The 19,787-nt window shown below is 42.9% G+C and overlaps 1 protein-coding gene across 2 annotated transcripts in view; it reads right to left on the reverse strand.

The window, feature by feature from the left end:
* Nucleotides 1-19,787, reverse strand: part of FAT2 (FAT atypical cadherin 2) — a 234,157-nt gene that overhangs the window by 100,946 nt on the left and 113,424 nt on the right. For both annotated transcript variants that reach the window (XM_069199589.1, XM_069199588.1), the window contains exons 8-9: nucleotides 16,378-16,653; nucleotides 12,426-12,636 (exon numbers count right to left, since the gene is read on the reverse strand). In XM_069199589.1, the coding sequence (XP_069055690.1) occupies nucleotides 12,426-12,636; nucleotides 16,378-16,653 (487 nt within the window). The remainder of the gene's footprint in view (nucleotides 1-12,425; nucleotides 12,637-16,377; nucleotides 16,654-19,787) is intronic.

The raw sequence follows: 19,787 nt of genomic DNA on the forward strand, positions 1-19,787 counted from the left end.
CCCGTAGGTTGTAGCATGCCCCGCTCCATAGTGGAACAGGAAGAAACCCAATAATGAAGCATGCCACCAAAGGGTAAACCTGGTGGGTGAGGGTTTTTCTAGCAGAAAAATCCCTTTTCCTGCCCAAACTGTGGTAGTTCTATAATCTAAAATAAACATGTCTTAATTATAGTACTTTGTGTATATATGTGTATATATATACATATATATATATATATGTATATATATATGTATTTATATATATACATATATATATACAATATATACATATACCTACATATCTATATATATATAACATACATACACAATAAAAGCATTTAAAATATAAAAACGTTAATAAGATAAAATATATATTCATTCATGTACACAATAAATAAAATATTAAAATTTAAAAAATCCCAAAAACGTATTTACAAAAAAAACCTGTAAACATTAAAATGACTTCTAAAATATAAACAAATATTGTTAAATATACAAAAATAAAACAATTAATGCTATAAACTCAATTTAGCCAACATTATTAAAGCTATTGTAGTCTAAGAATATTAAATATGCTATTGCCACTCTACTTTATGCAACAGTAGGGAAAGTGTTGGACTTTGGAGCGGTAAAATTTACTATTCCCACTCCAGTCTGTGCAACAGTAGGGAAAGCATTGGATTTCGGAAGGGTGAACATGACTAAACCCACTCTAAACTGCACAAACAGCAAGGAAAGTGTTGGATTTCAAAGGAGTGAAATTTACGATTTCAACGCCAAACAGTGCAACAGTAGGGAAAGTGTCAAACTGCAAAGAGGATAATTTTATTATTCTTACTGCAGTCCAAACAAGGCGAGGGAAAGTACTTCATATACAGTATAAGTAACACCATTAGTATAAAATATTATTAAACTCTTAATATACAAATTATGAATTAACATAAATAATGATGAATATGTATATGTAATAAAGAAATAGAAAAACTATAATTAATTTAAATGCTATGCATTAAAATAATTATCAATTAATAAATTGTTATTCAATTATTTATCTTCCCACTCAATACCCCTACAAACCTAACAGTTGACACCTACAATATAACTTACAAAATAGGTATTCCATAATGTACATATTTAAAATTAATGAAATAATTAATTAACAATAATGAATTGCTAATTATTACTTAATTAACTTCCGAGCCCAAACCTAGCAGCCCACAACCACCATATGCTTAAAATAAATGAATATACCATAATTTAAATATTTAAAATTCAATTAATTAATTTACAAATAATAATAAAATATAAATGTATTATTCATTAAATAACTTACCAAAGTATACCCCTACAAACCCAGCATCCCGCAATTAAAATATTAAAATAATAAATCAGTATTCCATATTTATATACCTAAAAATCAATTAAATAATTAATTACAAATTGTTATTAAATTACTAATTATTTATTACTTAACTTCCCATCCCAAACCCCTACAAACCTAGCAGCCCACAACTAAAATATAAGTAAAATTGGTAGGTATACCATAAATTGCATAATTAAAATCAATTACATATTTAATTAACAATAATTAATTGTTAATTGTTGATTACTCAATTTACTTCCCACCCTATACATCTACAAACATAACAGTCCACAAGTAAAAGCTAAGGAAGATAAATCACTAATACATAATTTAATAATGAATATCAATTAAACAATTAAATAAAATATACTAAATGATTCAGAACTGTCAAATGAACTACCCACCTTATCGCCTTCCAAACCCAACAACTTGCTATGACACTATAAATCAATGTATAAAATTAAATAAAACATTCTAAATCACTTAAAATTACAAGCTATATTTTAAAGAAAGAAATAGTTCTATATAATGAATAGTAACACATTCAAATTATTAAAGAATGAAATTATTTACCATTATAGTATAGAAAATGCTATTAAAACATTGGTATTATTAAAGACAATATTACTTAACTAAAACAATAATATTTATGCATCTCTTTATTTATTTTCCAATGTTTATGCCTCCCGGTATTTTTAAACCACTATTTCATCCAAACACTATTAAGAACGCCTTCACCCAACCCACTAGTCTTCTGCTACACTAAATGCCCATGTTATATTATGTTATGTTATGTCCACCGAAAGGTCTCACAGCGCTGGAGCTACAGAAACAGTATGTCAATTATACAATCTGGATAGTTAATTGTAAGCCAGTCTAAAGTGGCAAGTCTTCAGGAGTTTCCTAAATTTGGAATAGAAGGAAGCAAACCTGATGTCAGAATGAAGGGTATTCCAGATACGGGGAGCAAGTGTTGAAAAACTGGAACCACCTGGAGCCTCATTACGAGTTTGGCAGACGGTTATGCCCATTTGCCGAACTTCCGACGGGGAGATTGCTTCCATAGTGGCTACCTCCCCACCGGGCCCATTAGGAGGTTCCCGCTTGCAGAGCTGCCCTGGTGGATTAGGACCGCCACAACTGCCACACTGGCAGGATATCTCCTCCTGGTTGTGCTGGCAGTCCCACCGCGGTCAGTCCGCCACAGTTAAAATATGACGGTCGGACCGTTTCATTGGTGACGATCCGACCGCCATCCGCAAACCTGGCAGTTATGAGACCACAAGTGTCTTCCTTTGGAAGGGGGGAATAAAGAGAAGGTTCAGATGGGCAGATCTTGTTACCAGGTGTATATTTATGAATGCAAGCTGAGATGAAGGCTAGGTTGCAGCTCTGTAAGGATTAAAAGACAGTACAGCAGGCCTTGAAAATTGAGCGTTGCTCAATTGGTAAGCAATGCAGTTCCCGCATCAGGGAAGTGATGTGACACTTCTGAGGTTGTTGGTACAGAAGCCTGGCAGCCTGATTCTGTATTTATTGGAGTCTGCCAACTAGGCCCTTCGGGAGACCCAAGTAGAGGGAATTTTCATAGTCAAGTATGGAGATGACCAATGCAATAATAACCTGTGTGAGAGCTCGAATGAAAGAAGTCTATTGTTTTTTCTAAATTTACGAAGTTGGAAAAAGCAGGCTGAAACTATGACCCCTACTTGGGGTTTCATTCACAGCTTCAAGTCAATCAAAACTCCAAGGCCTTTGACTGACTTCTTGGGCTGGGGGAGAGCCCATTGAAGAGGGCCAGAAGGCAGCATTCCACAGGTTGGTTTGCTTTCCAATGATGAGAATTTCGGTCTTATCGGAATTCAATTTAAGTTTATCCTGAAACGATGACTTTGATTCCGATGAGTTTTCATTGGAAAAAATCAATTGCATGTCATCAGCATAACTGTACACTTTGACTAGCATTTTATTCAGGACGTGCACTAGAGAGTGAATGTATAAGTTAAAAAGATAGGGGCATAAGGAAAATCCCTGAGGTACTTTGCAGGTTAATTTAACCTTAGGAGATCAGAAAGAGGAAAGCCTAACTGACTGTGACTGATCCTTCAGCAATGAAATAATCCAGTCCTGAGCAGTGCCTTAAAGGCCTGCAGCCCTGAAACAGTCCACCAAGATCTCGTGGTCAACTGTGTCAAAGGTCGCCAAGAGATCAAGAAATACCAGCACCTGTGTAGACCGTTTGTCTGCAGCCCCCTGTAAGTCATCCACCACTGAACGAATGGCCGACTCTATAGAGTGAGTTGGTCGAATTCCAGATTGATAGGAAGCTTGTACCAGCTGTCTTGCAATCCCACCCTCAGATTTGTTCACACTGGTATTTGTGGCTGGCAGTGAATTTGCCAGAGCACTGCAGAAGCCCTCCATACTGATTCAGGACCCGTTTCTAGAGAGGCAGTTGGTGCTGAGGAGAGGTTTCGGAAGGGCCACATCCAAGAGTACAAAGCACTATACCATGATACTGCTTCTTTTTAAACTCTCCTTTTCCCTCCAGATGTATGGCCTTTTACCTCTACTCGCTCTATTGTCTACTTCTGTTATTGCTATTACTATTTCACATTTGTATGGCACGTTATCTGCCATAAGCATGGCTGTGCAGAGCTTTCATTCATCAGAGAATGACTTTCTAAAAGGACCCGAAGAATCCAAGACCGCTATTTGACTTAAATTTATGGAAATGTGTGGTCAGTAGAGTGAGTGTGAGTTTGCCTCTCATGTAACTGTTACATTTGTGGTTTCTAGGAGGTGAGAACCAGTGCTGAAACGTAAAGGGAATCTGCCCTATCCTGGTTCGGGAAGCTATTTTTGGGCCGAATCCACAAGGAAATATACTGAATTTAGCTGCGCCCACACATTGCCGACGTTTGGTTCAGAGCAGCAACCCACTTTCTTATTTTTACTACCAGCCAGGCCTAAAACAATAGACCAGAATGAAAGGGTCAGTAAGGTGTAGGAATCACCTATTATCCACACTTGTAGCCATAATATGTTAAGCGTAAAAGATCGGGAGAAAAACAGAGGGAATCATTATGAGTTTGACAGAAGGGAAAGCCCGTCCCTCAAACTACCGGCAGGGTGACCGCCGGCTTCTTGGTGACCACCCAGCTGGACCTATTAGGAGTTTTCGGCTAGGTTGGCGGGCAGAAACCTCGGTTTCCACCCACCGGCCTAGCGGGAAACAGGGTACAGCATTGTCTCTGGCTCGTAATCGAGCCAGCTGTAATGCTGTAGCTTGCAGGGTGTACCAGCACCCTCGCAATGTTCACGGTCTGCAGGGCAGGCAGTAAACATTGTGATGGTGCTAGGGAGTGGGACCCCTGCACTGCCCATGCCTAGTGCATGGGAAGTGCAGGGTACCCCCTGTGGCCCCCTGCACCTGTTCTCCACCAGCCTTTTTATGGCGGAACCCTGATGGTCTGTCTTTATGTGGCGGTCGGAGTGCCACAGCAGTGGCAGTCCTGACCGCAATCACGAGTCTGGTGGTCTGAAGACCACCAGCCTCGTAATGAGGCCGAAAATTTGGATATAAAACGTAAATCAGTGATTGTGGTTATCTGTACTAAGAAGGCTTTGTTATTTTCCAAAGGAACCCTTCTTTGTAATCTTAGAAAACAACATATTGAGAAAGAAAACAAAAAGATCTAATCCCAGTACTTAACAGTTTGCATGCAGCTCTTACATATTGGCTTTAGATCACTGGCTGTTAGGAGGAATGTAACCTATAAACTGGAAACAACAAAATGACCTCAGTGTCAAAAGCAGTAGCCCACGTAACTATCAACATAAAATACAAATCTGTGTGTTATTTAGGGCCTGATTATGACCTTTGCGGAAGAGATTACTATGCCCCAAATGTGAAAGAGATCCCACCCGCTGTATTACAAGTCCTATTATAGCCTATGGAACTTGGAACTTGGCGGATGGGATATCTGTCACATTTGGGACGGATTAATCCCGTCCGCCAAGGTCGTAATCAGGCCCATAATGTTATATTATGTGCATTGCAACAGGCACATTAACCCTCCTTGATATTTTATGAGTCAAAACTATGACTGGACAAAACACTGAACTCTCCAACAACTGTGTTAACCACTATCACTAGAGTTCTCTTGCCACTTTTATAATTTCATCAAAGTTGCTCGGAATACAAAAATTTCTGCACCAGGTGTCTTAACATTGCAGGATAATTTAAAATGCAGCCTCTTTGTGACCAATAAAGTAAGCTACAATAGATTTTCTGTCACATATGTCACTCTCGATTTCTTTGCAGCAGATTTGATTTTAAGTTAATGTAATAGTTGAACGCCTGACTCTGCATTTCAAGCTCCACCAGTCGTGACTCCACCCCCTATCATCTACCATAGCTTGACCTTCAATTTATTATTTTCCAGAATACGTTTTTTCTAATTATAGCCAGAGGAGAACAGAGCGCCCTGCCAACGTGCTTGCATATTTCTTGGCTGCAGTGCATGGCAGGCAAACCATTTGTTCTTCATGTGTTCTGTTGTTGTGGGGTAGTGTATTGTGTCCTGGTGGACCATTTTAGTTCCCTCCCAAACCACGCTTACCAAAACACCACATCAATATATTTAATACCTTACAATGAGCATCACCTTTCTCGAAACAAAATACACATTGCTGTACTTTCTGTCTAGAATTGTATACAGAATTCAACAGATGCTTGTACGGCTACATCTTTCATTACTGCAAACTAAGTTTACATATTTCTTTTCGATATGTTGGCTATGTGACAATGCAATAAATTGTATTTGTTTCTAGGTCTGGGTTTTGACAGCATCGTTGTTAAATTGCCCTATTGCTCACAATATACATAGGTCCAGATTTAAGAAAAGTGGCACTGCACCCAGTGCAGTGCCACTTTTCTTGCACCCCTTAGCACCTTCTAACGCCAGATACGGCGCACCATGGTGGTACTTAGGGAACTAGCCTCAACATTTTTGACACCAGTTCGGAAATTTGCAGGATTAGTGTAAAAAATGTTGACGCTAATCCTGCAAAGCCCATTGAGGCTCACTGAAAACAATAGTGTGCCTCCTTTTAAAAGTCCTGAAAAAATGACGCAACTAAATCTCTTAGGCTTCTTTGCGCCATTTTCTCAGCCCCACTAATGAGGGAACTCCCCCTTTGCATTCATTATGCCTGTGCATGAATAATGTAGCGCAAAGGATTACAAAGTGAATTTCAAAATTCAGCATGGCAATTTTGGTCTCGTTATGCCACATTAGCATAACAACATTACACTTATGTCGCGCAAGGAGGCACTAGGAGCTCTTTAATCTGCCCAATAGAGTTGTTTTAGGATCCACCCCTTTCAACCGTTGGCTTTCTTCCCCAAGCCTCTATCAGCCACTGACGTGAAACTTTGGGCCTCATTACGAGACTGGCAGTCGAGGGATCACCAACCTTGCTGTGATGGTTGGACCGCAGCGACTGTGGCAGTCCGACCGCCACATTACAACCCTGGCGGGCGGACCTGCCAGAAGATCGCCATCCCTGCCAGGAACATGGTTCCCGACAGGGTGACAGCGGTCGGAGTTCTACTCACCCAGGGCAGTGCTGAACTCAGCCCTGCCTGGCTGATTACACTTCAGCTTTCTGCCAGCCTTTCCATGGTGGAGACCCCACCTTGGAAAGGGTGGTGAAAAGCCATTGCCGGAGGCCACAGGGAGGCCCCTGCACTTCCCATGCCCCCCTGCCCAGCACCATCAGAATGTGCACCATTCCGATGGTGCTGCGGTACCAGTGCTGCCACACAGTTTCCTCTGGGCTGACCGGCAGAAACCTTGGTTTCCACCGGTCAGCCAGGTGGAAACCTTGTAATGGGTCTGGTGGGGAGACCGCTCCTTGAGTCTGGCGGTCAGTTCGCCAGACTTGTAATGCTGGCCCAGTGGAGCATTCATCTTTCATCATGTGCTATTGATTGCTTGATTATATCCTTCCTTCTCCATTTGAGTGCTTGCATTGAACTGCACCAGGGACTAATTTGCATATACAGCACTATCTATGTGTTCTGTTGCCTTTAATGTGCTTGTGACGTTTTTGGGTGTGAAGCAAAATGCTATCAGAACTGTCCAGAGTATCACTCTAGATAAAAGTGAGAGGGTGGAGGTCGACAATACCAAACTAACATTAAACCCTCTATCCTTAGTCCTCTATAGCTCTAATATAGCTCTCTCCATTTTAGATATATATATTTCTGCGAGAGGTGGACAATTTCAAAGAGAAAACTCTCCAGCCGAATTGCAGAAGACAAAACAGATCTAGCCTTAGCCAACTTTCAGACCTCAAAAATTGCACCCAAACTAGTCTAATTGCCCGTCTGGCTCCGTCAGATAGGAGTTCCTTTTCTTCCTGGCATCAAGGAGCTGCCTCAGCATTTGAAAACACAAAATGTGTTTCTTTCTTCACAGACTCAAGTTAGCATAGAGCCACAATGATGCCTCCAGTCCAAATGAAAATACACCCTTTTCAACATCTTCAAGGGCGTGGAGACGCATCAGTGTATAAGGTTCATGGCTGGCAATAAATGGATTGTGGATCCCATCATAGCCATTTCTTCCTTCATAGATGCAGCATGAACCAGCAGTTGGTGCTGGTTAGAGCTGCACCCCCCAACTCCATCAGCAATATTTCTCCAGTCAGGGCCAGCTTTAGCGCTGGTGGCGCCGAGTGTGACAGCTTTTCTTTGGCGTCCCCCCATGACCTTTTCCAAAAATGCCCTCACTCCCACTCTCCAACAGTGCCCCTCATCTCTCCATAGTCCCTTTCTAACATATATATTTTTAAAGCACTACTCCCACTTCACTCGGTTTTGTGATCTGCATGGTACACGTTCTTTGCAGCAAGCACATTATCACTAAGTCGCTACATTATTATGAGTCAAAACTGCCACTAGACAAAATTCCGATATCTAACCAGCAGTAATATTAATCACCAGACTTATATCAACATTTTTGTTATTGCCTAAAAACTGCTGGATGGACAATGAAGTTCACTGCTTTTAAACCCATAATGTATTTTTAAACATGGCACCCTCCACCAAAGTCAGTGCTGGGTGCAGCTGCACTGGCTGCGACCACCCTAAAGCTGACCCCGCCTACAGCAGCCCCCCTGTCATTGGAGTGCCTATGAGACAGACATGTGACTTTAATCGCTACTACTGAACCACTATCAAGGACTGGGTTCTGCAGCAATTGCTGAACCTCAGATTTCAAATCAATGCAATCATTAGGGGCTTGTAGCCCCAAAATGCGTAATATCCTGGCTCTGTCCATAGTTTTGAGGTGCTCCACCGCTGAGTCTGATATATATGCACAATCATCAAATGAACATGCCTGCTACAGGGTTTCACTGTGTTCATATACAGCTTTCAGCACCTCGTCAACTCGAAGGCTCACGGACCCAAACTTGCAATCAACTCTCAAAAGCCAACCCTTACATTTCTCCAGAAAATATTCCATGGTGGATACATTCTTTCCATTGCATGTTGGGTACCTCTATAAGTCCCTCAGGGTGAAATAATGAGTTTACCCTTTGACAGTATTTCCATCCCTGTTTCAGCTCATTTGCCTTCTTGTGGTCCACTGGGAGAAATGGACTTTGGGGAAAAAAGTATCCTCTGTTCCTTGCAGATCAGTGCAGACGCGGCCCGTCCTTTAGGGCGGCGGGGCCACGTCCCCCCACCTTTTGCCCCTCATAAAGAGTGTATGTCAGGCTGAACAAAGGTCAGCCTGACAGACACTCTTCATGTTCAGGTCAGGCATCCAGGAGTGAGACATGCACGATTTGTGCAGACTCCTGGCTTCCTGAGCTGAACTTTGCTGGGCTGAGGAGGTCACAGCTCCTATGGGTGTGACCTCCTCGGCTCAGCAAAGGTGCCTCAAGGCCCTCCCCTGGGTGACGAGGAAAGCATCACCCATTGCCTTCAACGTGGGCGCTTCAGGTTTATGAGTTTTGTTAATGGATGTGCGTGCGTACGTGCGTGTGTGAAAGAATGAGTGTGTGTGTGTGATCTTTTACAATGAATGATTGATGCATGCGTTCATGTTTGAATGTTGTTAATGGATGCGCGTGCATGTGTGTAAAAGAATGAGTGTGTGTGTGCTTACCGCCCGCCCCCCTCCCTCCTAAAGCTGCCGGCCGCCACTGGATCAGTGTTTGGTGTCCTTGAGTGGCATTCTCAGCTGCTGTGGTATAACTGGCCTCGACGTACCGGCAGGCTTCAAACTGATGAGGGAAGGACAACAGGAGCAACAACTGTCGACTCTCCAAAGTGGTCACATGCATCACTACACCACTACCTCTATAACCTAGAGCTCAAACCCCAATTCAGTTTTACGGGGCCACTCATACAGTTCTCCAGGCTCACTTACTGTGACCCACAAGTATGGTGGGATGTGAATCCAGGAAGGCTACAACTCTAACTGCACCCGGTACAATCTTCCCTGCATAGAGGACCAACTTACCTTTCCAATCCTCGGGTCTTCAGCAGGACAGAAGGTGTTCTGAAGCCCCCAATTGGAGATATAGGGCCTGATTCTAACTTTGGAGGACGGTGTTAAACCGTCCCAAAAGTGGCGGATATACCACTTACCGTATTACGAGTTCCATAGGATATAATGGACTCGTAATACGGTAGGTGGTATATCCGCCACTTTTGGGACGGTTTAACACCGTCCTCCAAAGTTAGAATCAGGCCCATAGTCCTTCTGAGTTCCAGCCCACCTGAACTCCACAGCACCCCGTTCTCAATTGTGAAAGATGGCTAAGCAGTGTCAAAGCTTCAGAGGCCTATCACCATCTAGGAGCCTGCAAGGCTTCACCCCCTTTGTTTTAAAAGACAATGACCTCGGAAACTTACCACTAGAATGTTACTACTTAGTTTTCAGCATTAAAACTAGGGGAGTAACTGGCGCAAGTCTATCTAGTGTAGTTACTCATAATTAGCACACAATTACTTGTAATTATGCATAAATGTGCGAGAAGCGTAATCCAGCACTGACCACTATGGCCCTCATTCGGACCTTGGCGGGCGGCGGAGGCCGCCCGCCAAAGTCCCGCCGTCAGGTTACCGTTCCGCGGTCGAAAGACCGTGGCGGTAATTCTGACTTTCCCGCTGGGCTGGCGGGCGGCCGCCTTCAGGCCGCCCGCCAGCCCAGCGGGAAAGAGGCTTCCACGATGAAGCCGGCTCGGAATCGAGCCGGCGGAGTGGAAGCTGTGCGACGGGTGCAGTTGCACCCGTCGCGGGAGAACCGCCGGGAACTGGATGGCGGTAGGGGGGGTCGGAATCCCCTCGACCTTGGAGGATTCCAATGGGCGGCGGTACACTGGCGGGAGCCCGCCAGTGTTGCCGGTCCGACCGCGGCTTTACCGCCGCGGTCGGAATGCCCATTGGAGCACCGCCGGCCTGTCGGCGGTGCTCCCGCGGTCCTCCAACCCGGCGGTCATGGACCTCCAGGGTTGGAATGACCACCTATGTTTTTAGTGCAAAATGCAACCTTGCATCCAAAATAGGCCAGCAGATGCATTTTGCACTAAGAAAATAGCACTAAATGCTACAAGACACAAACAACAGTAGCCGGCAACCACTTGCCCTCTCTTAGTTCATTGTTCCCTGGGTCTCTGGTTAGTAGAAGCTGTTTTGAAGCCTTCAACGGGAGCTATAGTCCTTCTTAGCTCCAGCCCACCTGCACTCGGCACCACCCACTGTATTCAAATGTGAAAGATGGCTCCGATACTGGAGCAGTGTCACAGCTTCAGAAGCCTATTGCCATCTTGGATCCTGGCAAGCTCCACCCCATCTTTGTTTTTAATGACAATGGCCTTGGAAACTTACCACTGGAATGTAGGCGGGTGAATCTTACCCATTTAATGATTTGCATCAAAACCAGCCTTTAGTGAAATGAGCACTTTTAAGTTGTTCTCAACGAGTACGTGCAATTTACACTTAGAAATCACAGATATGCATCTAATTCCTCTAATTCCTCTTGTTTAGAATCTCCTGTTGAACACATTGTGGTGCTTTTCGTTCAATCAATCATTTCAAAAAGGAATTGCTGAAAGAACCTTGGATGTGCTGGTGCAGGGAGTGGCAGTAAAGTACTTGTAACAGCCCTAGACAACTCACTGTACAGTGTTTTTGTATGTTTACATTATGCATATGTAGAATCTGAGGCATGTGGAAAAACCGTGGTTTGCAAAACCACAAGATATTCTGGTCCCGTGCCAAAACTGGATTATTTCCTTGGGGCAAAAATACCTAAAGTCTGCACAGGTGCAGTGTTTGGAGGAATCACATTTTGCCCCATTTAGGCTACTTATACTTCAGAGATTACTACATAAAGATTTTGTACAAACCCTGATAGCTTACTCCTCTGATAAGCACAAGCTCACAAAGACTCTTCAAACCATGTCCCAGAGAAGACCAGCGACAGCTACTTAGACTTTCAATGGGTTCAAGGTAAGAAAGTATGTATGTTTTTAAAGATTCCTTTGAGAAGTCCTTTCTCTGGCACTTCAAAGTCAAGAGATAATCGAGAAGCATTTCATGATCTGTGTGGTTAGTTGTTCTAGAGCACTGCTGCATTTGGGATTCAGGTCCTGCAGACAAATGGCAGCCAGGCAATGATTGGGACTACAATGAACTAGTAAGATACATTTTGGTGCTTCTTAGGAGCTATTCCTCACAGTATTCATTCCACATGTAGCTTGCAAATATGCCTCTGAGCTCTTGTGCAAGAGACGGCGTTCTAGTAAGAAAGTGGTGCGAGTAACCTCGGTTTGTATGGAATAAAATGATCACAACTATATATGAAGCAGACATTTAGAGGCACTTCAAGGTTCTGTGACCCTATAACAAAAAACTCCTTTGGTCTTCTAGTGCATCTATATTGTCACAGAACATCAAATGACCTGCAGCATCAGGCATGGGTAACTTACAACAAACAATATAATAAATAATACAAATATTATACAAATATTTTCAAATGGCCAGCACCATGCTCACCTGTCTGTATCGAGTATCTGACCTCCCCGTTCATGCCTTGGTCTTTATCCAAGGCTTGGACTTTTATGACACTGGTGTCTTTTGGGGTTGAGATGAGGACATCTTTCTCGTATTGAAGTGCCAGGAACTGGGGTGAGTGGTCATTGCAGTCCTCCACGTTGATGAGCACCCTCACAAAGTCCCGCTTAATGGGCACCTCCTGGTCCCGCACCTGGGATGGGGAAGGGATAGAATAATGAACAGAAGTGGCAAATATATTATGGAAGTCTCTCTCTGCTGCAGTTAAATGCCAGATTTCATCTTTACCTCCAGTGGAGCAAGACAAATCTACAGATAAGCTATTGCATCTAAAAGACCTGTAACATCTATGGAAGAGCCAGGTATGTCCTAATATCTATCTGAATTTCTGCCCATTGCAGTTAGCTGTTCACATACAATGATCTGTTGGGTAACCTCCAGATTCCTCAATGCTCCAGTTCAAAACTGGTTCTTAAGGCTTCAGCTTTCCACTTATCCACTGCAAGCAATATAATACACACCCTTTTGACATGAGTGAATTTAATGTTACATACAACACGGGCCATGCGGTATTTCAACATGGTGCCTGTGCTTTGAATGCAATGGAGTGGGAGATGGGAGATGGAAACACTCCTAGAAAACAGGCCTGCTTATTTTCTAACACTAGCCCTTTGATGAAAACTAACAAAATATGCGCTGTTTTGTAAAGTTTTTTGAGGCTCGTGTTAACTGGACAGAGAAAGGAACATTTCCATTCTCTAAAACTCTTTAATAAATAAGAAAACTGAAATCTGGTAAGGAGGAGAATTGACCCTGCATGTTCTCTCTTGAAGGAAAGAGCGCAGGTAACGGTAGGCTTTGTGTACTTTCTATTATTTGAACCATAGTATTCACAACTGTCCTGCAGCAAAACGAGAGCTGATCCTGAGATATTCGCTCCTCAATCCTCACAGCACCATGCATAAGAAAATGGTATAAGTTGTCTGTGTCTGGGAAAGGATTAGGCACATGGACGGGTTGCTGGAGGGATGCTGAATTATTGAATTTCAGACTTCAGGCAAGGTTTCCGCCGGTCAGTAGCAGCAGCATTGCTGCCAGCTCATAATAGAGCCGGCGGCAATTCTGCCGCAAGCAGGGGGCACCAGCACCCTCGAATTGCTTAGCAGACAGTGTGCATTTCAAGGGTGCTGGACAGGGGGACCCCTGCACTGCCCATGCCATAAGCAGTGCAAGGGCTCCCTGCACTTGTTCTCCGCCAGCCTTTTCATTGAGGGGAAACCACCATGAACAGGCTGATGGAGACAAAGGTTGAAATCAGTAGGGTGGTGCTGAGTTCAGCGCTGCCCTGGCTGATTGCAACCTGCACCCCTGTCAGCATGTTGGGGTCTAAAATCCTGGCAGGGACGGCGGGAGGTTGGCGGGTCTGCCCACCAACCTCATAATGTGGTGTTTGGACCGCTACAGCCGCAACAGTCTGACAGCCACCACGGCATTGGCGGTCGTAATCGGGCCTAAAATGTCTGGCAGGTTTTGTTTAGTTCCTAACACTTTCGCCTATAAAGCATAACTCAGTGATGAGGCTTGCGAAACATCTGCTATTTTTTCTTTTTCTCCGAATAGGTTGCAGTTTCCTTTTGGGGCTTAAGGAACTTTACTAGGTGTAGCTCCATTAATTTGGGGGTGACAACACTTTTCCAAGAGCATTTGCTATCAATAGTGCAGCAAGTGCATTGGCAGGTGAGAGGGGTTTGTAAAAAACACAATTATTACGTTTAAAAAATACGCTGCAATTTGTCAGAAGACATAGGGCCTCATTACGAGTTTGGCTGTCCCACCACGGGACTGACAAACTCACAGGGAAGCACCACCGCCATAGTGGTGACTTTCCCTTTGAGCGTATTACAATGTTCCAGCTGCGCTGACTGGCGGGAACATTGTAATACGCATTCCTGCTGGGCTGACCAGCTAAAACAATGTTAGGATATTGGCGAGGCCAATATCCTAACACTCCAGCACTCTCGGAAAGCGCACTGTTGGCAAAGAAGACAATGCTCATTCCCACGGTGCTAGGCCGGGGGGGCCCTGCACTGTCCATGACATGGTCGTGGACAATGCAGGAGCCCCTCTGTGGCCCCCAGGACTTCTTTTCCACCAGTCTTTTCATGGTGGGCTCCCTGCCATGAAAATGCTGGTGGAAACAGGAGTTATAATCAGTCTGGTGGCGATGAGTTTAGCGCCCTCATGACTGGTTGCAAGCCCCACCACTGTCATGCCATCGGGAACCATGATCCCGGCGGGGACGGTGGTCCGTTGGCAGTTCGGCCACCAAAGTTGTAATTTGATGGTCAGACTGCCAAAGCCCCGGCGGTTCAACTCCAGCCTCTTAATGAGGCCCATAGCCTGATGCTGGACATCCTTCTTTGAAGCGCAGCAAATGTGACAAGTTAAATACAGAATTTAAAGGCCTCTTTCTTTAGTGCTTGACTTTTGCAACTCACCAAAAATCTCCGCCTTGACCCACAGTTTGGGAAACACTGAACTACACTCTATTAAGTCTTTGATCAAATGGTCTAAGATTTCTGTTTTCATCCCATGGCCCTCATTATGAGCGGCCTGTAAACATTGTGATATTTGTTGCACCTGATACAATCCAACTCTGCAGACCGGAATTTATCGGTGCAATAAATAACATACGGATTTTGGTGCTGGCTGCACCAAATTCCACATGTATTGATCAGGACATGAAATTTTCCCATGATAAATTTCCTCTGGGTTGACCTATCGGAATTTATCAGGGGAGAACTAAGAGAGTGACAAAATTATTACACAACTTTTAATTACGTTCACGGGTTTAAACAGGGATCGGAATTTAACCCTGAACTTTTAATGAGAGCCCAGGTGTTGAGATGCCCAATATTCAAAAACTATTTCTAAAGGGAAACATATAACCTTTCTCCTAGATGTGATTTACGATCAAAAATGTGATTTGGCCTATGCTTTACCTGTTGAAAAACACAACATAATAAGAAAAAAGAGCACACATCTCATACCTATTTTTTACGTGTATATTAAATTACTGAAACAATTTAGGATCATTAAACATTGTGATTGTCAGTAAGAGGTTATGTATTTGTTTTTAAATAATAAAAAAACATAATTGAATGGATAAGAAGGTTATTTTGGAGTTGAACAATTTAGCATATTTATTCACATGTTGAAAACATGGTTGAGCATTTAGGAAATACCTTTGTTTCTTAGTTGAAATATTTTTGAGTTGCTAAAACATTTCAAAATGACTTTCACAGATGTCTAAAAGGTTAAGATTACTAAAAAGCTACATAAGTTACTAAATAATTTAAAAAAATTGGGATAAATAGTTAAAATGGTAGAAAACATAATTATGACTTTCAACGAAGTTGGTATTGTTAACAAAAACGTTTTTTAAGGATATTGATTTAATAAAATGTCACTAACATTTTCCAAATTGTTTGCAGTTAAAATATGTTGGTACTGTCAATTAAAAAGGTAATTTCAATATGTGGTTTGAATAAAATCAAATTAACACAATGACCCCCATTATAAGTAAACATCAGGCCATAACTCCTCGGATGGAAAAAAATAAATGAAAATTGCAGTTTGTTTCTAAACTGTGGAAAAGTGTTCAGAGATTCAACCTACTGTAATGCCTACATTTAAGGGGAAATATTCCACTGGAAAAAAAAATGGATTTTTTTTGTAAATTGAAGAAACGAGTCCAGAAATCCATCCTACTGAAATGCCTTAATATAAAGAGAAATATTCTACTGTTCACACAGAAATAACACAAGCAGGAGAGTTAAAGTTCCTGTCCATCAGTTAAACCCATTGAAAGGCATGTAAGATGCTTGTTCAGGAACCCAACCAATTCGTTACTCTCTAGAAGCTTTTTCCTTACCATCACTGTTAAGATGTGGTGCCTTGTCACCTCGTAGTCCAATGCTGCTGCAGTAGCCAGTACCCCACTCATGGGGTCCAAATGGAAGAGTTTGGTACTCTCTGGGTCATTGGTATCTTGAAGGGTGTAAACTAGCCTTGTTCTCCTATCTAGATCATTTGCACTGACCCGGAGTATTTCCTGTCCTGTGGATGTGTCCTCTGGGATTGTTACCTCGTATTGCCTTTCCAGGAATTGAGGGCGATGCTGATTGATGTCAATTACATGTACATAGGCCTGTTGGGTAGAAGAAGATATAGGAACTCAACTATGTTCTTACTGAGATTCTAAATCAGTGGCCTTTTTCCCAATTGTTTCCTTTTATTAAGTCACACCACACTCTACCAATTAGCCATAACTAAAACAGTAAAATCCCATTAACATGCACCTCGTGAAAATGTATGCACCTTCTCTATCACACATACAGGAGCAAGGTTTAGGCCTGTATGCCTCTATGTCTGTAGAGTGATAACAATTAGTGCAGATAGAGCTGTTATGCTGAATCAAAAGGAAACAAAACAAGCATTTGCAATACAATGGGGCTCACGTCTACTCAATTATCTTTGTAAAAGGGTAGATGGCCAAGGCGGTAACAGAACTGCCCCAAGGAGGGACAAAGGTAAAGCACTTACCAATGATAACAAAGGATTTTTAAAAGGCAAGCCAATGAACGAGTGATAGTGATGGCCATGCGGTGGGTGAAGTTAAAAGCCCACAGGTAGATTACAACAGACCAAAGCGCTTGCACGCTTGACCTAAAAATGGGCCAGCTAGGGCCTGAATTGGAGTTGTGTGGCAATGAAAAATCCTCTGATTTGAGAGCACGTGCTCAATCTAAAGCGTAGTTCATCAACCTACCTTCTTCTTATCATCAGTGGACACTCCCTTCTTCCTTCTTTCAGAAAATAGAGAATTTTGAATTATACTACAACTATAAGTCATGCCTTTCGTTGATGAGTAGTACATTTTCAGCTCTTATTGTCTTATTATAATCAAAAGCTTTTTTTCTTTTATTTCAGCCTATCATCCTTCTGGACATTAGAAAAGTAATGCTTCAGAAAAAGCAATAGCAACAGGGCGCAAGTGGGAGAGGCTCTTTAAGAAAGGTTGAGTGAACAACCAGCTTTTTAGATTTTTCTTGAAATTGACTAAAGTTGAAATAGAGAAAACAAATCAGAAGCATTTGGCTACATTTTGATATCTTGGTGGTATAATATTAATTTCCCGATCATGTTGAATCCTTTTCCATGTGCTGTCACAATTGTGTGGGAACAGATAGTGTCACTTGTCAGAGTAAAGAGAGGAGGGGAGGGAGAAAGAGAAACCGAGAGGGATAAAGAAAGAGTTAAGGAAGACAGAGAAAGAGAGAGATGGAGAAAGAGAGAGAGAATGTGAGTGAGAGAGTCAGAGAGAGAGTTATGGCCAGACAAAAAGAGACAGGTTCTGGAATATTGCGCCTATTTCAGGAGTTCACAGTTAAAGTACTGTCCCCTATTCGGCTGTGTGCTGTCTCTGAACTCAGCTCTTAAAGAACTGTGCCAATGTGTACGGTTGCTGTTCTAGAGGCTGAATCTGGAGTATTTTATCTAGCCCAGAAATCCAATCTCAAATGGTGTAGATCATTTTGAAGGAGGTCATATTTTCAGGAGGAGAAAGGCAGGCAGCCCAGAGGTGGCCACCAAACTAGAGCGTTATCTGAGCTACAGCACACACGAGGAGCGATAGATACAGAAGGAGACAGACAAGAAGAAGAAAAAGAGAGCAAGAGAGAGGCGGAGACAGCTATAGAGCTATATCGAGAGATGGGAGAGACAGAAAGATGAGAGAGAGAGAACGAGATAGAAGGAGAAAGACAAAGAGACTAAAGAGGGTAAAACAGGGGTAGAAGAGAGAGAGGTGGAGAAAAAAGAGAGAAAGATGGAGACGCAGCTAAACTGAAAGAGAGGGGAGTGAAAGAGAGATGATGAAAGAGAGAGTCGTGGAGAGAGATAGAGACAGAAGGAGAGAGATGGCGAGATAGAATGGGAGAGTAAGAGGGGCAGAGAGAAGGAGAGACTGCAAAATGCAGAGAACGAGAAAGGTAAGAAGCTAAGCTAGTATGCTCAGGAAGATAAGCGAAATAAGGTTTAGAATACATGCATTCAATGTACAAGGTGAGAACACTGTGTTTGATCATTGTCATATAAAATAACTAGAAATTGGCCAAATTGATGAGGTGTGAGAGCCTTGTGTGCCCTCACCTCTAAAGTTTCTTCGGTTCTCTGAATCTAGAGTGTGTGAGAATTTTTCTAAGGGTGTGTAGACAAATGTTTCCTGGAGTTTTTGTAAACTAGCCCTTGCCCAAAGGTGTACCTTCTCTTCAGGGTATGAAAGTGCTGCCTACTGCAGCCATCAGCTACCATCTACAAAAAAACTTTACTGCCACGCCTATTGAGATCCCGGCCAACACTCAAGGAGACAATATCCAGTCCGGGAAGTCAACATCAACAGGCGAGCGCATTCCAGGAGTCGAAAAGGAATGCTGGCAGAACCTGCTGGGTGCACCTACTCTCTACTTCCCACCGCCAGGCTGTCTGTCTCAAACATCACCAATACATTCTTATGGCTGTCAAGAACCGTGGGACTTGCACATGGGTGACCTTCCTTACTGCAGTAGTAGCAAAACCCAAGTGTTCTCCTCACGCCTTAGGTACGATGAGTAAAATGGAAAGTTCTGTTTTTGAGCAACCCAAGTGCATATTGGACAATGGCACAATCATTCTCAGACACACCAGAGCCTCTGCAGTGAAAATGCTGATGTATTGGACAATGCACAGTGGCCACTTGGTCTTCTTTGTTTCAGTGGGGTCACCTAGGAACCCATCACAACTGATGATTTAATAGAATCGGAAGGCATTTTTCTCCATACCCACAGTGCCAGCAGTGGGAAAAGCTCGAGGTAGATTTGATCAATGCCACAGAATACTTTGCTATGCAAATCGACTTTCATTGTGCACTGATGCGGGGGTGGAAGAAAAACAAACTGCAATACAGTAAAAAAAACTGAACAAATTTCCAACTCAGTGACAGACTTAGAGGAAGATTTAGCACAATGCAGGACACTGAGAAAGAAGGCACTGAGGAAACATTCAAGACAAAACACGTCATGGTGAAAGGGACTCAGGGACACATTCAGGACATTTTACAACTTAGGGACAGGACCTCTAGGGCAGATTCCGGACAGCGTAGAAAGATAGCCCCTAAGGAGGATGTGGGGCAACACTCAACACAAGGAATGTAACCTTAATTTAAGTTATAGGACAGCACTCAACAAACAGACGTTAGTCCGGCTGACACCTTCATTACAGTATATGTGATGTGACGGTGACTCA

This window comes from Pleurodeles waltl, chromosome 7 (assembly GCF_031143425.1).
Source record: "Pleurodeles waltl isolate 20211129_DDA chromosome 7, aPleWal1.hap1.20221129, whole genome shotgun sequence".
Lineage (NCBI taxonomy): Eukaryota > Metazoa > Chordata > Amphibia > Caudata > Salamandridae > Pleurodeles > Pleurodeles waltl.